This window comes from Neofelis nebulosa, chromosome 8 (assembly GCF_028018385.1).
Source record: "Neofelis nebulosa isolate mNeoNeb1 chromosome 8, mNeoNeb1.pri, whole genome shotgun sequence".
NCBI classification, from domain to species: domain Eukaryota; kingdom Metazoa; phylum Chordata; class Mammalia; order Carnivora; family Felidae; genus Neofelis; species Neofelis nebulosa.
In genome coordinates this window covers 141826799-141842238 of record NC_080789.1, presented here as the reverse complement: position 1 = coordinate 141842238, position 15440 = coordinate 141826799, and the positions used below count along the sequence as shown (strand labels likewise).

At 49.8% G+C, this 15440-nt stretch overlaps 1 protein-coding gene across 2 annotated transcripts in view; it reads left to right on the top strand.

The window, feature by feature from the left end:
- The window catches only part of WDR37 (WD repeat domain 37), a 79873-nt gene extending 73222 nt beyond the window's left edge, over window positions 1–6651 (top strand). The window contains exons 14-15 of one of the 2 annotated variants that reach the window (XM_058682035.1): window positions 1862–1957; window positions 6409–6651. In XM_058682035.1, the coding sequence (XP_058538018.1) occupies window positions 1862–1957; window positions 6409–6423 (111 nt within the window). In that variant the 3' untranslated portion in view covers window positions 6424–6651. Of the gene's footprint in view, window positions 1–1861; window positions 2028–6408 lie in introns of those variants that run through there. The other variant, XM_058682034.1, reaches the window with a different exon arrangement.
- The last annotated feature ends 8789 nt before the right edge of the window (window positions 6652–15440 follow it).

The following is a 15440-nucleotide window of genomic DNA, read 5'->3' as shown; positions in this document are numbered from 1 at the left end:
TCCCAAGCAGGCTCTGCACTGTCAGTGCACCTGTGTCTGAATGGCAACATCTCCTGAAATCTGAGTAGGACCTCTGTGTTTAAGTTCTTTTTTTTTTGTTTCTTTTAGACTTTTAATACTTGTTTTTTAAGTTTATTTTGAGAGAGAGAGAATGAATAGGGGAGGGGCAGAGAGGGAGGGAGAGAGAAAGCCCGAGGCAAGTGTAAAGCCTGACGCGGGGTTCTAACTCCTGAACCGTGAGATCATGACCTGAGCCGAAACCAAGAGTTGGACACTCAACCCACTGAGCCACCAGGCGCCCCCATATTGTACGATTTTGTATATTGCCGGGCATCATTGGCTACTACTATGTTGAGGATTTTGGTGTCTTACGAGAGATACTGGTCTGTTTCCATTCTTGTACCATTGTCTGGTTTTGGCATTAATGTAATGCAGGCCTCATATAATGACTTTGGAAGCCTTCTTTTGCAGTTTTCTGTAAGAGTTTTTGTAGAGTTGCTATTATCTCTCCCTTAAGTGTTTGCCAGAATTCACTAGTAAAGTCGTGGCCTGCAGTTTCCTGTGTTTGTGTGTATTTGGGGTGTGTGTGGGGGTAACTCTAAATTAACAGAAGCTTATTCAGGTTATGTTTCTGCCCGAGTAAGCTTTTGTAGTGTTTCTCAAGAACGCGTGTGCTTCATCAGAGCTGTTGAATTTATCAGTATCAAGGTGCTCGTATTACTTCCTATTCTCCCGTGTCCCTGGAGCCTGTAAGAGTAATCTTGGCGTTTCCTCCAGACCTCTGTTGCAGCATGGGTGACGCTTCAGTGTGACTGCTGTGTTCTACCCTCAAGCGGACTCTAAGACCCGCCAGGAACTGTGGCGTCGGCCGGAGGTGGAGACTGCTGGGAACGTGGACACGTGCCCCGGCCTCCGCCCCTCACACTGCCTGCACCCCTGCGGTCGGCTGCGTGCTTCTGCTCACCGTGTTAGGGGCTAGCTAACATCTCCTTGGTGAACTGCTCCAAATCTTGAGAAAAAAAATTGTTTTAATGTTTACTTATTTTTGGGAGAGAGAGAGAGAGAGACAAGGCTCGAGCAGGGGAGGGGCAGAGAGAGAGGGAGACACAGAATCTGAAGCAGGCTCCAGGCTCCGAGCTGTCAGCACAGAGCCTGACGCGGGGCTCGAACCCACGGACCGTGAGATCATCACCTGAGCTGAAGTTGGATACTTCACCGGCTGAGCCCCCTAGGCACCCCGAGAAACAATTTTTAATGTGTGAAAACAACAACCAACGTTGTTAGCTTCTGAATGGTCATTAGTATCTCTTAAGTTGACTTGACCTGAAATGTGGCAGCAGCGATTTCCCAGGGAGCCCGTCTTCCATCCCCTGTTCTTGGCCGTGGGCAACGCCAGGTGGCAAATGGGTCACCTTGGCCGTTATCAGTGTTTGCCAGCGTCACAGGGTGGAGACTGCCTTGTGCACAATGCCCTGCAATGTGTGCGTCGGCGCATCCTGTGGGTCACGCCTGGCTGGCGAGCTGGGTTTCTGGGCTGAGTGGCTCTGACGGTCTCTGTGGAGGGAGGAGAGAAGGGACGAGTACCATCTCCCACAGTCTGCCTTTTCTCAACCGTTGACCTTGACTGAGGGTCCCTGCACCACGGGCTGTGTATAGGGCGGCTGCGACATGTCCCCGGAGTCTAGGGTTTGAGACGCAGACATTCCTGGGGCCGTGATTCTGGATCGCCGCTGGTGCACATTTTCGGTCACCGCTTAAAGAATCTCCTTTCCGTGCCTACAGTATGAACGAGGTTTAGTTACACAATGTTGTAAAACATGCATGTAGTTCTGAGCTCCTGAGCTCTTCCTTGCGTTTACAGGTGCGAACATCGGCCCGGCTTCGCTGTTCCCTGGATGTGCATTTACTAGCCTGGATTCTCTCTTTTTCTCTACAAATTGGACAGAAGTTGTTTCATGTGAGCAAGCATTCTGTGTGTCCCCATTTCTGATTTTTGGGTTTCCTGTCAATTTATTATGGTCATCAGAGTCTAAGTATGATCTTCATTCTAGGGAAGTTTGCGGGACAGATGGGGAGGTAAGAGATCTCTCCAAATGTTGAAATGCTGAAATCCCAGTTTTCAAGGGAGTGCAGCTCACGTGATGCTGAAGAATTGACCTGAAAACAGTCCAAACCACGGAGCCACCTCTTCTGGGCAGGGCCTTCGCATGGGTGACGTGGCTGGAGTGGCGGGAGGCGTGCGGGAGGCCGGTGGTGGCTCTGTGTCCCAGTGTGTCCGGCCACGAGGGTGGGACACAGTAGCTGCTTATTATTTGAACGTTTCCTGGTTTTCAGATTCGTCCTGAGACCTTGTATCAATCCAAGGTCTCAGGCCGCACGGGGTGGTGTCCGGGTCCAGACAAGCTGGTGGAGCCTGGGGAGGAGACAGCAGCTCTTCCTGTGTTGTTTAAGGGACAAACAGACAAGGTGCCTGTGGGTCCTGGGAACACACATTTGTCTGGTGTTATGTCCAGATGAGTGTGTTCTCTTGTTTTGGCTTCTTTGTTTTGCCCTCTGAGGTTGACAGCCAGGGACTCCCTGGTTGCCAGGGGCTCGTTGGTCCGGGTGACCACACGCTGCCCCTTCCCTGTGTCTTCTCTGTAACTAGCCTGGTTCGCAGTCTCAGTGAACCGCTCGGGGCCCAGCTCATCCTGCTGGTCCTGCGCTGCTCGCGTCCTCTGTCTCTGGCTCCTTGAGGACCTGCCGTGTGACCTCTGTGCCCGGAGGCACCAAGAGGGAGTGTGCTGGTGTTTGCTCTGAGATATGCCCGTCAGCAGCCCGTTTTAACGCAGCTGGGCCTGTGCCCCCACGACACCCCTGGACCGGGCGGCCTCCCCTCTGGCCTCTACACACAGCAGTAGGAAGGCAGGATGAATTCGTCAGGACGCTGTGTATTCGCTCTTTTGCTTCTGCACCTGGGGAGTTTCTCCCATCAGCTCGACGTCATGTTCACAACGTGCTGTGTAACAAGTGGCTTGTCCCAGGCAGGATCACAGAGAAGGTCACGCAGGGGCGCACCTGTGTCCCCACCTGATTTCCATGTGCGCGTGTGGGGTCCCGTCGAGCGAGGGGCACGGCGTGTTTCTGGACTTGCCCCTTCTGTTGTCCGTCAGTTGGTATGTCCACGTGAACAGCTCCGTGCCTGCAGCGGAGATCCTGACGGAGACCCCTCTTCTTGTACAGACGGGAGCAGAGACGAATCCCAGAGGGAAGCCGGCGAAGGGGCAGCCGTGTCTGTGTGATGCCACCCGCTCGTGGGTTCTTGAGCGGAAGAAGCTGGGTGCAGCGCTGACCTGACGTTCAAGGCCCAAGAGACAACATGTGTGTGTTAGAGACAGAGAGGCAGAGGCAGGGAGAGGGTGAGAGAGACAGAGGCAGAGACAGAGAGGCAGGGAGATAGAGGCAGAGACAGACAGAGGTGGAGACACACAGGCAGGGGCGTCTGGACCGGGCAGGCTGGGTGGGAGGTGCTGAGGCACAGGGACAGGAGTGGAGAAGCAGTCTAAGGACAGGACGGACATTTATTTGGCCCTGGATGGTTGGCTTCTTGTTAATCTCTCCCAGCTCCTGGCATGCTCTTGGAGGCTTTTTGTTTGTTTAGCGTTTAGTAAGGACGTGATATTTTTCCAATTGAGAGGTCGTGCAGATAACCACAGGGGAAAAAGGTAATTGGAACTCGAGAAGAAATTGAACATCGGCAACAACCAGGCAGAGACCTCATTTTAAAGATGAGGGTGTGGAGACTCAGAGATTCACGACTTTGGCCATAATCCATAAGTGTCAGGATTAGGGTGTGGACACAGCACTCAGGGTCGTCGGCATTTTTCGCTGTCCTTCACTGAGGCACCCACAGCATGAGCATTACGCCACAGGCCTCTCCCTTCTCGGCACACGTGTCCGGGCAGACGCTCACCGCTCGCCCACTAGGCGCTAGAATCCAGATGTCACCTTGCGTCCAGAAGACGGGCCTTATGCTAGTGACACAGACGCATAAACAAGCTCAGGAGTTGTAACTTGAGGACAGGGTTTGCACACCATGCAGGGAGGACGCGATTCCCAGACCTCCCCTCCTCACGGCTGTCCAGTGTGTCAGGCACCATAGCAGGTGCACAGGATACATCTCACTGTTGTCCTGTGAAAGACTGACAATGTGAGAGGCTTACACAGGACATGACGTGGGCCGTCCATGCACGTTTGTTGCGTGGGACGCGGGGCCACAGTGTTGGAGGGAGAGCTTGGGGAGGAGGGGACGGGGCAGCCCTTGGCAGGATGACAGACAGAGTCACTGAAGGTCCTAGAGGAACGGGCAGTCGAGGGGAGTTCAGTGACGGCACCATATGTGGCATGTGCAAAGGGTTGAGGGAAACTCGGGGAGGAGGGCTGTGTGGACCTGGTGAGTGGCTGCCACAGAGGCAGTGAGGGGAGCTGGGAGCCACATGTGATCCCACGGCTGCCCTGGGCTCGCTCTCTCCAGTGCACATGCGTGCATGTCCATCACACGGGACACCCACGGGCTTGCATGAGCACACCAGATGCGTGCACATACCCCACATGTAACCGCACGTGACCCGCATGCCGCACGTGACCACCTACCACACGCATGTGCTCGTGGTGCACTGCACACACCACACACAGGCACACACGTGCAGTGCTCACGTCACCCATGTACGCTCATGCACGTGTGAATCACGTGTGTATGCACACACGCTGGGGACACGGAATGGGGGTGACGGCACCCTGTGGACGAGTGCTGCTCTTGGGCACACGCAGGGTGTCCCCCTGCCCTTCCTTCTCTGACGGAGGGCCCTGGAGCAGCACCCCTGCCGCCTGAGACCTGCCATCTGCTCTTGGGTCGTCGTCTTACAAGGCAGAAGGGAAGGCAGTAAATACATAATTTTCTGTTGCCTGGGCAGCAGTATTGACCGTTTCCTTTTCGCTTTTCTTTCTAAACTGCTTGTTATGGACATTTGCAAACATACACAAAAGCAGAAGAGGATGATGAGCCCTGTTCCCACAGCCGGTTCTGGTAGTTTCCATCTCATGGCCCATGTCCTGTGAGCTCTGTCCCTCTCTGGTTGTTTTGATACAGATCTCTGATGTCCCACTGCTATTTGATTTGTAAAATGTAATTCTTGAGGAGACAGGGATTGTGGCCTCCAAATCTCAGAGATTCTGTGCTATTCAGTAATCAATCCTGTTTTTAAAAAGTTGTAATATTTAGAAATGGGAAGATTAAACTGGGGTCTAGTGTAAGAGGGCACACATCTTTAAGATTCTTAAGGATTGGAAGAACCAGTGTTGTTAAAACGTCCATCCTACCCAAAGCACCGTGGAGATTCTGTGCAATCCCTGTCTGGATTCTAACGACATTTATCCGTACGGCTGGAACAAGTCCTAACGTTTGTGTGGAACCACAAAAGACTCTGAAAATCGAAAGCAGTCGTGAGAAAGCACAATGTCACACAGTTATAGTGATCGAAACAGTATGGTACTGGCACAAAAACAGACACATAACTTGGCGGAACAGGATGGGATCCAGAAATAAACCCACACCTACACGGCCAATTAATTCACGACAAGGGAGCAAGAACACACAATGGGGAAAGGACAGCCTCTTCCACAAATGGTGTTGCAAGAACTGGACAGCAGCATTGAAGAATGACACTGGGCCACTGTCCTCCACCGTGCACAAACATAACGTCAGAACGGATGAAAGTCTTAAATCTAAGACCCCAGGCAGTAAGCGCCTTGTCATCAGTCTTGGCGACGAGTTTTTGGACCTGACACCAAAAGCAAAGTCAACAAAAACAACAGTGAACAGGTGGGACCACATCAAACTAAAAAGCTTCCGCTCAGCAAAGGAAACCATCCACAGAGTGAAAAGGCAGCCTACCGGGGATATAATACTTGGAAATCACATGTCTGATAAAAGGCTGATTTCCAAAAGATATAAAGAACTTCTACAACTTGAAAGCAAAAAACCCCGATCTGATTGAAATATGGGCAGAGATACCTTTCCAAAGAAGACAAATAGGTAGCCAACAGGTACGTGAGGAGGTGCTCAGTGTCACCGACCCTCGGGGAAATGCAAACCACAAGGAGGTGCCACGTGACACCTGTCAGAATGGCTGGTATCCAACACACAAGAAACAGCAGGCGCTGGCGAGGATGCAGAGAAAGGGGAACCTCTTGCACTGCTGGTGGGAGTGCAAACTGGTGCAGCCGCTCTGCCAAAACCAGTATGGGGGGTCCCCAGAAAGTTAAAAATGAAATTACCTTATGATCCAGCCACCCAGCTTTTGGGTATTTATCTGTAGAGAATGAGAACACTTAATTCAAAAAAATATCTGCACCCTCTGTTCATTGCAGCATTATTCGCGGTAGCGAAGACCTGGAAACAAGCTAAGTGTCTGTTGACGGACGAGTGGGTAAAGAAGACGTGGTGTGTATACGACGGAATGTTATTCAGCCATGAGAAAGAAAGAGATCTTCCCACACGGGTGGATGTCATGGGCGTTCTGCTAAGTGAAAGAAGTCATGAAGACAAATACTGTATGGTCTTACTTGTATGTGGAGTCTAAAACCAAAATAAACTTAAAGGTGCAGAACAGATTGGTGGTTGACAGGGTGGGGGTGGGGGTGGCAAAAAAAGGGTAAAAGGCGGAAAATGTTTTAAGAATTTGAACGTATGGAAAAGCATTCCACACTTTTGGCCGGGAGTCTCCGCACCAAAAAGTCATCAGTCCCCCTAAAGTTAGTCCATAGGTTTAATCTAATCCCAATGAAACTTGGAATAGGATTCTAGACGAGTTAATCCGGAAGCGAGCAGTGAGCAAAACTAGTCATGCAACTGTTGATGGGGGCTGCTAGAGATTAACAATCTACAGTGATTAAAGCTGTGCAGTGGTAGTAAATGCACACAGAGGTAGATCAAAGAAATGGGGGGAAGTCCACCAATAGACTAAAGAACACCTAGGAACTCAGGGCGCCTGGGTGGCTCAGTCGGTTAAGCGTCTGACTTCAGCTCAGGTCATGATCTCACAGTTCCCCAGTTTGGGCTGTGTGTTGACAGCGTGGAGCCTGCTCGGGATTCTCCCTCTCTCTCTTGCCTTCCCCCCCTTCCCCTGCTTGTATGTGCACACTCTCTCTCTCAAAAGTAAATTAAACATTAAAAAGAAAGAACATATAGGAATTTGATTGTTTTATAAGGTTAACATTAAAAAAATTTTTTTGAATTTTGAATCTCACAAGATGAGGTTCTTGGGTATTCCACGAAGTTCTCTTCGTCTTGTGAAGCCTGTGTTTACCTGCGCGATGAAGCCTGCTCCAGCTCTGGACACTGCGTTTGTCTCACCTGAGTTCTCGGTGACAGCCCTCAGAGCCACCTTTCCTTCTCTGGCACGCAAAGCCGCTGGGGACAGCGCACCTGCTGTGTGGGCCCAGGGTGGGGGCGGCCTGTCTCGTCGACTCCCGAGTGAGCCGTGTGATTTCTCCTGGGGTGCGTGCTGCCTGAGGATGCGCTGACCTTGTCTGTCTGTCCCCGAGGCAACCGACACGTGCCAGGGGCCCAGGGTTTGGCCTTGTGCCATGGCGTGAGGAATTAAAGAACACGAAACCCATGAAGACGTCCACTTGTGTTGGTCGGAAGAGGAGAATGAGCTTCTGGGACGGCCGTCTGCTGATTAATTTCCCCCTTCAGAGGGTCCTGGTGCCGGTGGTCCACACCTCCCACCCCTGTGGGAGCCCCAGGGCCAATTCTGGGCAGGCCTCTCATGGAATTTCCGAAACCCAGGCTGACGCTTGGCTTTATTTTGAAAAATAAGGAAGCGTGGTGTCAGCTGTCCACCGTGGCCCCGTGGTTTTGCGTGAGGTGCTCAGGAATGGGGTGGAGTAAGAGCAAGGCTGTGGGGGACCACTGTGTCCCCGAGCCCCGAAGGAGGGGCGGGTGACGGGAACGCAGCCCCGTGGCTCTGGGCTGGTTCTGGGGACGGGGAGCCACTGCCCCCGTGCCGTGCACACCGCCTCTCACGTGCCAGCGTGCTCGATCCCACGGCGGTCAGGATGCAGGACATGCCACCACGTCCCAGGTGGGAATTCGTGTCTGTGGATGCTTCCGGCATGTTCCGTGCCTCTGTGAGTAGCGCTGCCTCAGGTCTTCAGTCCCGACGGAGCGACTTCCCATGCCTTCAGGTCTCGCACACGCAAAGGCGGGATCCCGAACCCGCCGTTGTGAGCAACCCCTTCCCCATCACAGGATACGTGCTGTGTAGTCACTACCCTTATCTTTGATACACTAATAAAACCACAGCAAAGGAACAAAAAGCTCCTAGGAATGGTGTTGCTCTAAAAACAAAAACTTTAAGCGGAAATCGACCACGTCTATCAGGCAGCGCCTTAAACGCCTGCATAGGATTTAAAGACAAGGTGTAGTGTGACATTTAGGAGGGACAGGGCACTTGTACTTGAGTTAAAGGTAGAGTGTTGCCAGTAACCCAGACCTGCCCGTCCTACCTGATTTCCTTTCTCCTAAACGTGACCTTTGTCTGAACGTCTGTGACACTACTCCTCTGCATTTCTTTGTAGCTTTAATGGAAATAGAACCCTTGAGTCGTGATTGCTCAGATGTGCCTGTGTTTGAGTCTCATGTAAGTGGATCCGTGTCCTGTTACGCTCCCAGGCCTCACCCTCCAGGACACAAGCAGTTCTGGCCACACATGTCCAAGCTGCAGTGGAGGACGGTGGGTGGCCCCGCTCGTCTCTTCCCAACTCAGTGGCTCGCGCCCCTCTGCCCCTATCTCCCCTGGTTCTGTGGGTACCGGCCGGGCTGGGTGTGCTCACTGGCTTTTCCCATGCAGTGGCTGTCCCCTGCTGGGCTGGTGACAAGGATGCCTGCTTCACGGCCACTGAGGGGTCCGGCAGCACGCAGAGTTCACCCGCACTGTGGACAAGATTGTCTGTGAACTCACGGCCTGGCCTGGTTACGGGAAGGGCCCTCCCAGGCACAGCCATCGGGAGACTCGGAGGAAGTTGTCAGCAGGGTGGGCCCCAGCCAGGTGTTCGCAGGTCCATGTTTACACGTCTGCCAGTCCCAGGCCCAGCCTGGGCACAAGGAGGGGACAGCCTGAGTGCGTGAACAGCCGTGCTGTTGGGTACAGGGCTACGGGTGAGCTTTGCTAAGTCTCCGGTGGGCGGGCACAGGATTTCGTGGGCATATTCCCTGACACTGAGTTGCTGGGCTGTCTGATGTCCCTTGTTCAGCTATGCTAACAAGTACAGCTAGTTCATGGGGGTGGCTGGGCAGTCACACAGGCCCTGCCCTCAGCACGCCCCGCACTTGGTTCCTGCTCTGCTCAAGTCTCTCCAAATGATCTTGTCAATGTTTATTTATCTTTGATAGAGAGACAGCAAACGGGAGGGGCAGAGAGAGAGAGAGAGAGAGAGATTGAGAGGGAGAGAGAGAAGGGGAGAGAATCCCAAGCAGGCTCTGCATTGTCAGCGCATGGTCCGATGTGGGACTTGAACCCATGAACTGTGAGATCCTGACCTGAGCTGAAACCAAGTCAGATGCTTAACCGGCTGAGCCACCCAGGTGCCCCTAAAAAGTTTTAATGGAGTCAAATTTATCAATATTTTCCTTTGTAGGTTTTGTTTTTTGTATCTACGTTATTGAAATTTTTCCCTTTCCCAAGGTTACAAAGGTAGTTTTCTGTGTAATCTTGCAAAAGATTCCACACCTGGCCTCCAACACAACTGGAATCAACTTTTACATATAGTGGGAGATCGGAGCACGCCTTCCTGTGTTTTCCACATGAATGTTCAGTGGTCCCAGCACCAGTGACCTACACAGTCCCCTTGGACACTTACCCAGCGTCCATCTGTGGACACGTATCCCGCCCTGTGTCTGGGCTCGTGGTATTCTGATCTGCTGGCTGCCTATTTCCCAATCCCCGTGTCAATATCTTGATCAACCAAGTTTTGTAATCTTTGCATTTAATAGGGAAAACCTAGGGTTTAAAAAATAAAAGTCTGTTGGGAGTTTGGATTGGCATCCACTGAATCTGGAGGTCAATTTGGAGAGAATTGATGTTTTAAAGGAACATGTCTTCCAGTATAAGAACGTGGGCTAACACTGCGTGTATTTAGGTCTTTCTATTTTTAATAATTCTCAGTGAAGTTGTATAATTTTCTCCATAAAGTCTTAAACATCTGTGGTTAGTTATTCCTAGGTACTTCATAATTGTAATGTTTTAGTAAATGGTGTTTTAAAAGTTTATTTTTAAACGATTTATTGTTCATAAAAAGAAATGCAATTGTTTTTGTGTGTGTGTGTTGCTCTTATGTTGGAAAATTTGCTGAAATCTCAATTTCTTTTTCATATATTGCTTATTTTTTAAATGTTTACTTGTTTTGAGAGATTGAATGTGCACACGTCAGGGAGGGGCAGGAGGAGAAAGAGAGAAACCCAAGCAGGCTCCGTGCTGTCAGTGCAGAGCCTGATGCGGGGCTGGAACTCAGGAACTGTGAGATCATGACCTGAGCCAAAATCAACATTTGGATGCTTAACCGACTGAGCCACCCAGGCGCCCCATATATTGCTTATTTTGGAATAATTTTAGCTCAACAGAAAAGTTGAAAATGTAGTACAAAGAGTTACTGTGTACCTATCACCTGGATTCCTTACATCTTACACGACCATGGCACGCTTGTCCACACTAAGAGATTAACAAGGACACACCAGTGTGAGTAAGCTCCAGACTTTACTTGGGTCTCGCAGGCTCTCCCACTATGTCTTTCTCTGTCCCAGGGCCTGTCTGAGACCCCCAACGTGTGTAGCTGCTTAGTCTCCTCAGTCTTCGCTTGTTTCTTGTGGCCTTGACAGTTTTGAAGACTGTTAGTCTTGTGCAGTGTCCCTCAGATTCAGTTTCTCTGGTGTCTTCCTCAAGTTTAGACTTCAGGTGTGGGTGTTTGGGAAGATACCACTTTCTCATTGCATGATATCAGGACGTGTCATAGCAACGTGACTTATCACTGGGGATGATAAGGCTTGGTGAAGGTGGTACCAGCCCCTCTGTCCACTGTGAGGTTACCAATTTTCCCTTCCATAATCTGTTCCTTGGAGTAAGTGAGTAAGTCTAGCCCACTGTCAGCTCGGGTTGGAGAGTGTGTCCATATGCTCCTGGAAATCTCAGGGCTCTCAGTCTCCTCTTCACCCTTCATTTATGCAGTCATTTACTTGTATCCGTCTGGACTCATGGGTATTTGTTTTATACTTTGGGTTATGATCCAATACTACATTATTCACTGTACTTCTCCTGTTGTTCTGTTTTTGTTTTTTTTTTTTCTATTTAGGGCCCTTTCAAGTTGACTCTTTTGTCCCTTTGACGTACGCCCATAATTATGGGTTTCTTTTTATTCAGCAACGTCTTTCTTTCTGTTACAAAAAGATGTTCTGGGATCATCTTTCTCTGCCCCAACCCCAGAGTCAGCCAGTTCTCCGAAGAATCGTGGAGAAATACCATCCTCCTTGTCCTGGAGAATGATATTTAGAAACCACGACCCCAGCATTTGGTGTGCTTGTTGCTACGGGGCGTCACTGGTGACGTTACCACACAGCTGACAGAGCGACTCATGCCTGTGTGAACATGTGTGTGTACCCTGTTTCTTTATCATTTATCTGTCCACCCCTCATCCCTCTCTATAAATGAAACACGGATTTTTGCTGATGTTTCTGATGAAAACATGTGTTCTAACCTCCCACATCCTCGCTTATTTGTGCCTTGTCCCCAACATGGAGAAACCAGGCCCCCACGTCCACCGTCTCTGTTCATCTCTAGGACAGAAGGAGACTATGTTCGGAATTGGTAGCTCACACCCTGTGACAAACAGATGCAGAGAGTCGGGTTCGGTTCTTCCGTCTTTAGTTTCTAGTCCCAATAGCAGTTACTTTGGTAGGCACCTCCATCTTTAATCTACTCTCTAGAGTGAAGTTATATCGTACGCGTGTCATTCAGATGTCGTTACTTTAGATTTATTTGTCATATTCCATTCTAGGACCTTGTTTTATATTTGCATTGGAAAGTTCGCTCTTCATGCTGTCCAGTTCTGTGGGTTTGGGCAAATGCACAGTCAAGTTTCCATCACCCAGAACCATACAGAACAGGCCCACCACCCGGGGACCATACGGGATAGGCCCACCACCCTAAAATTTCCCCCGTGGTTCCCTTGCAGCCGCCACCCACCATGCTCTGGCATTGTCTGTTCTGTTTTCTGGCCTGATGATTTTGCCTTTTCCAGAATGTCACATGAATAGAAGTAAACAAAGTGTATTTATATCTTATACATTCTCCCTTTAACTTTGATGATTTATATGTAAATTATTTTGAACTTTCTATATTTAAAATCTTACTATCTGTAAATAATGACAGCTTTGTTTCTTATTTTTAACTCCTTATGCATTTTGCTTCTTTTTCTTGAAATTTCATTGTCTAGTGTCCTGTAAGGTCAACACACATAGTCCAATGTTTATTAAATTTGGGCTCTTGAAAAGCTGTATTTCTAGTGAATCATTTTTAATGACACATCATGCATGGCTTTCCATTAGCCGTTTTCAAGCTCTCAGATGTTCTGGAGCTATTATGGCTAAATGGATAGGAAAACTTATCTCTGTTCATGAAAAAATGCTCAACAAAGGACAGAGCCTCTTCTTCTGTAAGAAAGATTGATCTTTGGAGCAGGTAACAAAGATTGGGAAGCTTCATGGGGGAACCAAGGGGTTCTCTCAGATGTTTAATGATGTACAGCGTAACTTCTGGAACAGAAGCTGAAGCTCAGGCTTTTCCTTCTACTTAGTATGTGCACAACCAGGACCCTGACCGCACAAGCAGGCAGCTTTGCTATGGCACTTTGGGAGTGGAGAGTGGGGACCCCTGAAAACCTTCTCTTTGAAAGCAGTGAGAACACTGACAAAAATTGTCACAATCACCCTTTGCAGAGCTCGGGAAAATGCCCAAAGACTGCAGCAATTCAAGGGAAAGTGCCTGAATCTTGAATCTTGGTAGAAATAGCAAGTTTAGTGTTGGTTTAACTTCAGCTGTCCCTGTCCCCCAGCCTCACAGTGACAGCAGTGCAAGATACTGCGGCCTGGTCACCACTGGAGAGAGCTCCCCAAGAGCCCTGTCCCCAGAGCATCGCCATGTGACTGTTGTCAAAATGCTACCTCCCCGGGAACCCTGCCTCACAGGGCTTGTCTTCCTTTGGTCTGACCCACAACTTGTCCTGTGAACAGCCTGTTTCCCTGGGCCGGTTGTTAGGGAGAAAGTCAGCAACTGCTCCCCATCACAGCTGCCTGGGGTGACAGTCACAGGACACATAAGAAGCTGACCAAAAACTGAACAGGAAAGACTGCGGAAATGGATGTCCACAGAGGGCTTCGGGAAAGCTCACCCAGTCCTGGGGATCTGGAAGGTCTGTGCACACCTCCGTGCCCGGGAAGACCCGAATCGGTCCTGATCTCCCCCTTCTGGCTGAGCTCAAGGCTCTGCACAGGGAGAGGGTGGAGGGCTGAGACGCAGTCGTAAGCTGCCTGTTGGGGCAGTAAAGGCGTGCTCCCACGTGCTCCCAGAGTCCTCTACAAACACCGGGCATCTTACTGGTTCACGGCATTTATGGTGATTGTTGAAGGGCTCTGTTAGCTGGTTACCAAGCTCACTGGACAGAGACTTTGGTGGCCACACGTGACAGAAGGAGACATGTGACACAGGAAGAGAAACAGTCAGTAGAGTCTGTCCCTGAGGAAGTCCAGATGCTCACTTCCTGGACAGGGACTTTATTTTACTTTTATTTATTTATTTTTTTTTTGAGCTTATTTATTTATTTTGAAAGAGAAAGTACAAGTTGGGGAGGGGCAGAGACAGAGGGCGAGAGAGAGGATCCCAAGCAGGCTCTGGGCTGTCAGCACAGAGCCTAATTCAGGGCTCGATCCCATGAACCATGAGACCATGACCTGAGCTGAAATCAAGAGTCGGCCGCTCAACCGGCTGAGCCCCCCAGGTGCCCTGACAGGGACTTTAAGTGAGCTGTTTTGATGTGTCAAACTGGGGGAAGCCCAGCCTAAAGAATGAAGTCCACTAACGTAAACGTTGTCTCACCAAGCAGAGACTAGCAGGAAAGAGACAGAGTTATAAGAGGAACCAAGCAGAATTGTGAAGCTAAAAAGTACCAGAGGGCTTTTATTAGTTTCCTGTTGTAAGAAATGAATGTAAACGTAGTGGCTTCAAACAACACAGACTTATTCCCTTGCTGTCCTGGCAGTCAGCAATCTGAAAGTGAGGTCTTTGTTGGGCTGCGTCCTTTCCTGAGGCCTTGAGGGAGGGGCTGGGGGCGGGGGGGGGGGAAGCCCTTCTTGCTTTCTGTGGCATTGCAGGCTGCCTGTGTTCTTTGGATGGTGGTCCCTTCTCATCGCTGGTGTCTCTTGCTTCTGTCCTGGCATCTTCTATTATGCACTCTGATCCTCGGAGTCTTTTGTAAGGACCCTTGTGACTGCAGTGGGGCTGGTTCAGATAACCCGGGATAATCTCTCCTTCTCAAGATCCTTAACTGCATCACACATGCAAAGTCCCTGTGCTCTCTAAGGTAACCCAAGTTCTTGGAATTAGGATGTGGGACATCTTTGGGAGGAAGCATTGTCCAGGCTACACATAGGACTTAACAACAGATTTGTGTTGCCAGGATAAATAATCGGTGAATTTGAAGATATGTCCATTGAGAGGATTCCATCCAAAGAACAGAGAGAAATAAGAATGAAGTAAAATGAACAGAGCCTCAGAGACCATCAGGTGACAAACACACCTGTCATGGCCATGAGTCCCAAGGGAGAGGGGAAAGACAGGGGCAGAAAGAATATTTGAACAAGTAATGACCAGAAACTTGCCAAATTTCATGAAAAACATTAGTCTCAATGAACTCTATGTAGGATAAACATAAGGAGATCGGTACCTGGACACATCTTAATTAAACTGTGAAAAAACAAAGACAAAGAATCTTGAGTGAAGCTAGAGAGAAATATCACGTACAGGGGATCCTCCATAATATTAATAGCTGGTTTCTGATCGGAAACGAGGTCAAAGGCATCAGACATGTTCAAAATGCTGGAAGAAGAGGTCAGCCAGGAAGCCAGACGTGAAAGGCCAGCAGTCCTTCAGAACTGGAGAACGTTAGCTGTCCCCAGATAAACAAACTGAGGATCTGTCAGCAGCAGATCCCTGCCTTGGCAAGAACGCACCTCAGTCCCTCAGGCTGACACGAAAGGACACTAGATAGGGGCTCAAATGGTGGTGTCAGTAGATGCAGGGGAAGCACTGGGAAAAGTCCACCACTCAGCAAACCAGGGGCAGAAGGGAGCT